The 8648-nt window shown below is 33.3% G+C and overlaps 3 protein-coding genes across 5 annotated transcripts; 1 reads left to right on the forward strand and 2 right to left on the reverse strand.

Annotated features, from left to right (window-relative positions):
- The first annotated feature begins 1617 nt into the window (after positions 1-1617).
- On the forward strand, positions 1618-3821 carry LOC107410334 (early nodulin-like protein 18). 2 transcript variants are annotated; one of them, XM_060812268.1, is made up of 2 exons: positions 1618-1991; positions 3117-3821. In XM_060812268.1, the coding sequence occupies exons 1-2, from the start codon at positions 1781-1783 to the stop codon at positions 3587-3589; spliced, it is 684 nt and encodes a 227-aa protein (XP_060668251.1). In that variant the 5' UTR covers positions 1618-1780; the 3' UTR covers positions 3590-3821. The 2 variants fall into 2 exon arrangements, with proteins under 2 accessions (XP_060668251.1, XP_015873234.3); XM_016017748.4 differs by having other exon boundaries at positions 1632-1991; positions 3090-3821.
- A 599-nt stretch (positions 3822-4420) lies between these two features.
- On the reverse strand, positions 4421-5654 carry LOC132799213 (probable disease resistance protein At5g66910). Its single transcript, XM_060812269.1, has 2 exons — positions 5236-5654; positions 4421-5094 (listed from the first exon to the last, which is right to left on the reverse strand). Exons 1-2 carry the CDS (start codon positions 5305-5307, stop codon positions 4651-4653), a joined length of 516 nt encoding a protein of 171 aa, XP_060668252.1. The 5' UTR covers positions 5308-5654; the 3' UTR covers positions 4421-4650.
- A 495-nt stretch (positions 5655-6149) lies between these two features.
- LOC112490706 (probable disease resistance protein At5g66900) lies at positions 6150-7170 on the reverse strand. Of its 2 annotated transcripts, XM_048468951.2 has the most exons (3): positions 6715-7170; positions 6320-6621; positions 6150-6205 (listed from the first exon to the last, which is right to left on the reverse strand). In XM_048468951.2, the coding sequence occupies exons 1-3, from the start codon at positions 6961-6963 to the stop codon at positions 6181-6183; spliced, it is 576 nt and encodes a 191-aa protein (XP_048324908.2). In that variant the 5' UTR covers positions 6964-7170; the 3' UTR covers positions 6150-6180. The 2 variants fall into 2 exon arrangements, with proteins under 2 accessions (XP_048324908.2, XP_048324907.2); XM_048468950.2 differs by having other exon boundaries at positions 6320-7157.
- Between the last annotated feature and the right edge of the window lie 1478 nt (positions 7171-8648).

Below are 8648 nucleotides of genomic sequence, written 5' to 3' on the forward strand. Positions count from 1 at the left end.
ACCCAATCAAAAGTGTATATGGTCTCCTAATTTTTCAATTTAGTCCTTATTTTTCTTCAAAATCAATTTTGTAAATTTGTAATTTATGATTTTTTTTCTTTTTTCATAAAAAAAGTAAATTTTTATTCACAAGCTACTTTAACAGAAACACTATTGAAGTGTAGGATGGTTGATTATGAAGAAAAAATGTGAGTATTCATCGCGTAGTTTTTGTCAAGAATACAAAATTCAAAGGTGACAAAATGAGATAATGTGATTTGGACCCATTTGGCAGTATTCAGGAAGGTAAGGTGTGGTGGAATCTTTGCATTTTGCATACAGCTACCAGCACATCTTTTTTTTTTGGGGTGGTGCATTTTTCATCATAATCAAACTGCTTTGTTTACCAACTCCCAATCTGGCCTTTCATTGCAATTTATAGTTTATGTCCCAAGTTTCTTGTATTCAGAACCTCACACCTCCTTTTCTTCTAAATTAGGTGAAACAAATTATGAAAATAATAATAAGATAAAAATTTGTAACATAAATAATTTTCCCCTTTCATGTATATTTTATTTAATTATGTTTCATTAGTTATGAGTATAAATCAAAAATATTGATTTCATGAAATATTTTTGTTGGAAAATTGAAGTTTCTTTATTATGGGTAGGACCAGAGGCTTTGGAAAATGGCTGATATTAAATTCAGAGTGGTTGAAGCCCCTTACACTTGTACTTCTGCTATTTGACCAGTTTTATTTTATTTTTGAGCAGAAATCGTACATATAGTTTCACTATGCAGTAGATAAGTTGTACACCATACCACATGCACTAAATCCCATTTTTCTTTTGGCCTTTCTGTCTCTTTTTTTTTTTTTTTAAATGGATGGATGCTTTTTTTTTTCTTTTTTTTTTTTGGGAACAAAATTGAAATTAAGAGCAAAATTTTACATGAACACCATTTCTATATCTTTGTAATTAAAAGGATTTTTCCTTTTTTTTTTTTTTGAAATTGTAGGCACAATTACTAATTTTGTCTCTTTGAGCTGTAATGTGTACTTTACTTTTCTTATTCACACAAAAAAGAGAAAAAAAAAAAGTATTTTACATTTCTTTTCTAAGCTACAAAACTAAATTCAGGTCTTCAGTTTAGTAATTTGTTTTTTCTACCTTCTACAAATTTGAGGAATAGCGTCCTAGAGTACTGAAAAACACATTGTTTGGAAACACAACACATAATTAACCTATAATACAAGTTGTAAAGTAAAACCTTGAAAGAAGAATATAAGCAAATCAAGAAAGGATGGGTGAACTAACATCATTATGAAATTTTTGCATGAAGTACAGGAAGGTTGACTTAGTTTGAAATGATTTAAAAATAAAAACCAATCCATTTTGAATTAACTAGAATCTATAATTCAATATAATTATCACCTACATATAATACACTTATCATTCATGCATGGACTAATAATTGAGACAGCCAGTTCCATTATAAACAATGCTAAAAAAAGGTTTTATATATTCTATTCTTTGATTATTGTATTTTTATTATTTTTTAATCTGGTTAAGTTCAATTGTAAACTTAGGACTGAAATTATTGGACCGACAAGTACAAGATATACAGAACAGCATTTTGGTAATTCCATTGAAAAAAGGAGGGCTATATACATTTAGTTATACAAGCACCAGTTTCCAGTGTTCTCATAATTTCCCTTTATTCCTTAGATCACTGAAATCTGCGGCGTTTGTGATCCACATCCAAACTAGCTAACTAAGTTTCACAAAATCCAAGAAAAAGAATGGAACAGAGAAGGAACAGTTTAGGTCTTCCCACATTCTTTATCATTCTGAACTGTTTTGTTCTTCTTCTTTGTTTTTCAAGATCTGTACAAGCTTACAAGAACTACACTGTTGGGGATTCTTTAGGCTGGTATGACAACCAAGAGAAGCCTAATATTAATTACCAGAAATGGGCTTCTGGCAAAAGCTTCAGCTTGGGAGATTTCCTCAGTAAGCCAAACACTCTATTTATATCTATATATGAGACAACTTTTAGTTATTCTTTCTTTTTCTTCATTTAAAATATCCCTGTTTCCTTATTGAAAAAAAAAAAAAAAAACAATAAAATCATATTTTCTTGCCAATTTCTCTTTGAATTTCTTGTTGATGATCAATGATTCTTTTCCTGTCTAGCTACAGCTTGTGGAATTTGCATGAATTTTTCCATTTGAAAGGAACAGATATACAGAATGTTTCCAACCATTATTTAAAGAAATTTGATATGAGAAGCTTCTTTTTTCGGATCTTTATCTTTTTTTTGGTATTCCTGAATGCCTATTATCTGAAATGCTTAGCTGATAATCTATATCAAATTCCTTGCTTGATCTGTTTTTCCAATATACAATTCTGAACATTCTTGTTCATTTCTACATGTTCTGTTTATATCTATAGTTTTTTCTCCATAGTGTTCTAGATGTTAATTTCCTGGTTTAGTTTGGGTTTATAATTCTCTATGTTTCTGGAAATATGGAGAAGTATGATGGAGATCTATCAAGAACAGTTGCTTTAGAAGTTCCAAGCACAGAATTTGATGCTTTTTTTCCCACAATAGCATCAATGTTAGTGAAAAAGCTAAGCTCACAGAAGGAAACAATTAAGAAAAGGACATGCTCCTATAGTTACCAATGGGTGCATAGATTTTTCCCTGAAACCCAGCTGCACTTCACGTGTAGCCCAAAATAAACTCTGCCCATTGGTTTATGGAACTCTAATAAAGTAATCCATTTAGGTCAAGATTTAGCCAATAGTTGGAATGTACTGCCTGTTACTGGGATATTCTTCACTGACAAACTTAAAGAAATTATTTAAAAATTATAATTTTTTTCTCATCAAGCTTGCAGAATAAAGCAGAGTTTGCACTAGGTTCAAATATACATGGACACAATTATTTCTGGCAATTGATGAAGCTCTGTTTTGTTAGTGGTCTGGTCTGCTTGAACATTATTTTATTCACATTATTTATATGTTAGTTTGAAGAACATTGTCATACTCTCATTTTAATTTTTATAATTAAATGGCAATTTAATGTGATATTATATGTTAATGCAGTTTTTAACACCAATAATAACCATTCAGTCATCCAAACCTACAACTTTACCACATACAAGCTTTGTGACTATGACAATGCCTTAGACAATGATACCACCCAATGGTCGCAAGACAAGCCATCGAACACCGCCACACATGGAGTGTCCGTGGCTGTTCCATTGCTAAAAGAAGGGCCCACATACTTCTTTTCCGGCGACTACGACGGTGAACAATGCGAGAATGGACAGCATTTCATGATCAATGTGACTCATGGCCAAGGTTTGCCTAAGAGCCTCCAAGACCCTTCAAATGAATCACCAGGTCCCACAAGTCCCCAGTCCGGTGATGATGATGAATCAGCACCAGACACAATTGTTCCTTCCAATTTCAATCATCCCCAAGAGGAAGAGGCTGATGATGATAAAAAAGATGCATCAGGGGCTTCTCTTCCAATGTTGTCTATGGAATTGAAATTGTGGAGTGCTATTTTGTCTGTTTTAGGACTTGCTTACATATTTTGATCACAATCTTTTACTTTTCTTTTCCTTTTTTTTTTTTTCCTTATCATTTTTTTTAGGTTTGTTTGGTTGTTTAGGGATTGATTTTTTACTTTTTTGGGCTTCATATTATATATAGGAAAAATAATCTAGATATGATATTCTTTTTATGGTGTAATTAAAGTATATCATTAAGGTCTGTGTTGTAGCCTTGCGGAATAGGTTAACAATTAATAATGCACTTTATTTTATTTTATTTTTTTTATTGGCTTTCACCAGCTTAGACAAAAGAATATTTATGAAAGGGTCAATGATTATAGAAGCAGATCGATTAGGTGGTGATCATTTATTGGTGGGAGACTATATGATATCACATGGATCACATGGGTGGTTGAGGTGTTGATTATTGACTTTACGTATCTTCGTTGGATTGTTGAATATAGTACAGCATGTAAGGTTAACTTATGGATTGTTTGATTGGATGGCTGGTCATATATTCTCATATATGGTGTTTTTCAGTTTAAAGATTGGTTTTCAATGCTTCCATATGATGATTGCCAAGAAGTATACGTGTGTTTCAGTACTCTTGCAAAAGAAAAATAATCTTTCCAATTTTTCTCATCTTTACTTTCACTAAACTTTCTAACTCTTTTTAACTTTGGATTTTTACAATCTTTTAGTAACCCAAATGGCTCATCCCACATACATAATGTATCGCAGCGCAGAAAAAACACTCTTATTCAAGACAGATCAAATCTGGTAGACTCATATATTTTCAAAAAAACAAATTATCCAAACCAAAACAAAAAAAAAATCCACTGGGTTCATCATTGATTAGGTTTAGAGGAAAGGATGTCCAAAAAAGCACACAATTACATAAGCTTACAAAATAGCACACAATCACACTCACATAATCTTTCACTCGAGTTTATATCTGTTTTTTGACCAACCTCTTAGCTATGTTTGTGAAATTTGGCACACTTCTACTTATTTTTTCCTCTTCATCAAGCGTCATTAATTTCCTTTTAACCTGCCTACGGTATTCCAACATGGTGGTGGTAGCATTGTTTTCACACCAAGCTTTCTTAAACTGCACGACCCATTAACATCTTCAGGCAAGTTCTGAATGCTGATGCAGTCAGAAGAAACAAATTAGAGAGGTTCCTGATAGATTCCGGCAAGCCACGCAACTCTATACAAGACCTAAGCCTCAGTACTTCTAGATCAACCAGCTTTCCCTTTTCATCAGGCAGTGCAGACAGCTGATGACAGTTTGTGATGCTAATGTTTTGCAGGGGTGTGATATCACAGACCCCAGCTGGCAGTTCCCCCAAATTTTGGCAATACTCCACGTATAGTTCCTTTAAATTTGGCAACATTGCCGAAATGTTGTAGGAATCATTCTTAAACAATGATGAACCGTCAGAACATTCTTTCATTTTTCTCATCCAAACATCTGCAGGCTGACCACTCAGTGATCCAGCGACAACTTTAAGGGCAAGAGGGATTACCTTATGGGAATCCACTATCTGCAATCCAAATAAAATATGGTTGTAATTTCAACGTTCATATAATTGTTTTCATGTTTTATATAGCTAAATTTCAAATTCTGTTTTCCAATCTCATTTAAAAAGGAAAAATAAACACACTAGCCCAGAATCACAAAATACCTTTTTCACAACATCATCAGGTATATGAGAGCTCTCATCTTCCATGGATGCCCAATGATGGAAAAGGGTCATTGCATCTTTATCATTCAATGAATTCAACTCATATTGACAAGCAATTGGGCCAAGGCTTGGTAATGGGGATCTTGATGTAACCAAAATCTTATAATCTGGTATTCGGAAAAGTACAAAATTCTCAACAAGGGACTGGGATGCAGGCCAAACATCATCCAGAACCAGTAATATAGGACTTCCTCCTATTTGATTCAGCAGTTGTTCCAAGTGGATGGTTGCATCTGCTTCGTTAATAAGAACAGGCACGTCCTGCCTTTTCTGCTTGTATAGTTGTTGTACAATAGCACTCAGGCTAGGAGACCTTTTTGAAACAGGAACAAAGAAGATGTTCTTCTTGAATTTTTCTATTCATATAGCAAATATAACAAAGCTCTTAGCGATAGGTATCATTAAAAGTTGTATGCAAACTGAATCACAAAGATTATACAATGAAATACAAGAAAATGTTGAGTATGTAACATGATATTTACAAGATTAATAAGTTCGGAGTCTGAATGCCCAAACTAACGATACATACAAAAGACATATAAAAGAAAAGGGGGGCTAAATTTCAACTAAATAGGGGTTAACTTGTCAAAATTGACTGTTAGTTCTTATTAATTATTTCACCAAGACTAAACGTGGAAAAGAAAAACTAAAATTTGAGAAATAAATTATAATGTTTAGAAAAAGTAATGCATATATAATATGTAAAATGGAGAGGACAATTTTAAGCTTATCTCAATTATAATTCATAAGATAATATACTACTACAAATATACTAGTGGAAATTGTAAAAGAATATTACAGATAAATAACTTGGAATATAACAAAAAAAGAAAAAATAGAGAGAGAAAGGCTACCAGGATCTGCCAGTGCTATTATTTCGTAAAATCATATATAAAAAGGTTCTCCATGTCTGCAATATCCCCCACAAAAAAAAAAAAAATTGAAATATTAAAATAAAATTGTATACATATATATAAATAAATAAATAAATAAAAATATGGAAATTAAAAGAAATGAAATGCACCTTGGACTTTGATGGTCAAGACAGAATTTTTGAGCTAAGAGGGTCTTCTTCCCACAACCTCCAGGAGCAGTGACTACAAGCAAGGATGCACCATCTTTAAGCAGTAGTCTCATCTTTAATTCCTCCAAAGCCTCATCCATTCCCATAATAAGCGGAGGGAGAACCTGTGGTACACCGCACGTTCTGGCCGATATAATCGAATCACACACCACTCGATTATTGCCTCCATTGTTTCTTATGAAACTGGTGTGGATCTCCCGCGTCAACTTCAAATTCTCCTTCGTATCCCTTGTTCCCTGCACCTGTAGAATCCGAATCAACCTCTTGAGAGTCTGATCCAGTTCTAGCAACTTGCCTGTGTAACGGCTTTTTTTGAAAAACTTCCATCGACTAACCTTGGAACACTTGGCCACCAGCTTCTCTCCTTGCTTCATTTCCAAATCAAAATCAGTTGTTTCCCCTTCTGGCAAATCCAACTCCATGTTCAATCCTTTTATGTCTTGGATCAGAGGCTGCAAACATTCTAGTGTGCCTTTGATGCTCTTCAACGTGGGTTTGAACATCACAGTTTTGTCAATACTTTCTTTTACAGTTTCCAAAAGCAACCCGAATCCTGCCCCAAGTGCAGCTCCTCCAGCATCCATAATTAATTTTCCTTCGGCAGCTCCACTCCAAATGTACTCAAGCTACAATAATGGTACTGATGAAGTCAACAACACTTTATTGATATATATGGATACGATCGAAACATTGAAAATTGGCCGGCTTCTTGGTTGTGAACGATGAGCAAGTTTCTTGGAAATTAAGTGCCCCAGAGATTGACTTCTAACTTGTCAGTATTCGTCATTTGACGAAGCTGAACGTGGAATTACCAATCTCATTATTGCTAACTAACTTCCTCTAGTTGATGTCACACTAGTACATGCATGCCCATTTTAATATTCTAAGTCTACTTGTATATAACTTATCCCTTAATAAATATTAATTATTCCAATTTAAAACATAAGATATGGATTTCATTGTCTGAAAATTCGGTAATTTATATCAACAAACAATCTAAAGAAGTTTTTGCTACAGAAAGATGGATATGCTTAAAATGTTCTCAACTATAAGCAGGAACCGAACAGACTTGGTTTTACATTACTGAAAAATATGTTTTCTTATCTCAAAAAAAAAAAAAAAAAAAAAAAAAGAGACTTTTCGTTCCATGGGTACACATATTATACAACGTTTTTTGGTTCTGGTTTTACACCCATTTTACTTTTTGACCAATAATATTTCTTAGTCGTCCTCAAATGAGCCTAACGCGGTTAGTGCTTTTTCGAAAGCTTTCATTAATTCCACGGCATCTTCCGCAACGGCCTTTATTCTCAGAAATTTATGAAACGTTTCTGATGGAGTCATCTAGTCAGAAAAATCCACTCCCAGCAGCGACGACTTACAAGTCCTTAGCTAGGAGAAAATGTTGGGTGCGTCGGTGGTACCAGCTCAGCTAAGTACCGCTCCAAGCCAATTAGTGCCATGTGTTTAAAAAATGGCCAGGGTTAGCTTATTATTCCAATTATTATTTATTTTTAATTTTTAATTTTTGATATGTAAAACTTTTTACACGAGTCAGTTCTGTGGCTTTTCGCTTCTCCATCGCTAACAGTCATACCGAACCAACTGAAGCTCCTCTTCATTGTGGCTTTCCATGAATAAATTCCCTTGTTCTTTGTGGAAACATTTCCAATTTGAATTTAGGTTGGACGCCCTTTAATGAAGTGGTATTATAATAACTCTATTTTTACATTCTTCCATACATATATAATTTAAATCTGAAATCTTCATTGATTATTTAATAATAAAAGCTAGAAAGTTAAGAAAAAATAATTTAAAAAAAAGCAAAAAAAAAAATTATTTAGAATTCTGTGAGTTATTAACTGATCGTTGAACATAAAAAATATCAAATTGGGATGATAATTTGGCTTATGATGTGGCTTTTTTAACACATATCAACAAATCATTTGGCGTGGTACCAGCCAAAATTTTCTCGTCAGCTAGGAGCTGATTGTTCAATGAAATTCCCGAAACAGATGATCTTTTTCTTTCGACCCCCATCATTGCAATTTTTTAAAGATACATTTGGGAGGACCAAAGGAATTTTGTTAACATGTTAATTAATTATTAATCCTCAAAAATTATAGTAAGTAGGAAGCACATTTTCCAACAATCTTAGGACTTGTCCATTATAGAAAAGATATTTTTCCATCTTAGCTTTCCTTGTATATTCCATCTTTACATTTTTCTTTATGTCTATAAATATTCCATTTTGTATTTACTCCCTGCA

Source organism: Ziziphus jujuba, chromosome 10 (assembly GCF_031755915.1).
Source record: "Ziziphus jujuba cultivar Dongzao chromosome 10, ASM3175591v1".
NCBI lineage: Eukaryota > Viridiplantae > Streptophyta > Magnoliopsida > Rosales > Rhamnaceae > Ziziphus > Ziziphus jujuba.

Bases quoted from the DNA above. Each gene is read 5' to 3' on its own strand.
- LOC107410334 (XM_016017748.4), top strand. From the start codon at position 1,781: ATGGAACAGAGAAGGAACAGTTTAGGTCTTCCCACATTCTTTATCATT. The intron at 1,992-3,089 runs GTAAGCCAAACA...ATGTTAATGCAG, and splicing joins CAGCTTGGGAGATTTCCTCA to TTTTTAACACCAATAATAAC.
- LOC132799213 (XM_060812269.1), bottom strand. From the start codon at position 5,307: ATGACCCTTTTCCATCATTGGGCATCCATGGAAGATGAGAGCTCTCAT. The intron at 5,095-5,235 runs GTATTTTGTGAT...TTTGGATTGCAG, and splicing joins CTGATGATGTTGTGAAAAAG to ATAGTGGATTCCCATAAGGT.
- LOC112490706 (XM_048468950.2), bottom strand. From the start codon at position 6,963: ATGGATGCTGGAGGAGCTGCACTTGGGGCAGGATTCGGGTTGCTTTTG. The intron at 6,206-6,319 runs GTGCATTTCATT...GGGATATTGCAG, and splicing joins CTTGACCATCAAAGTCCAAG to ACATGGAGAACCTTTTTATA.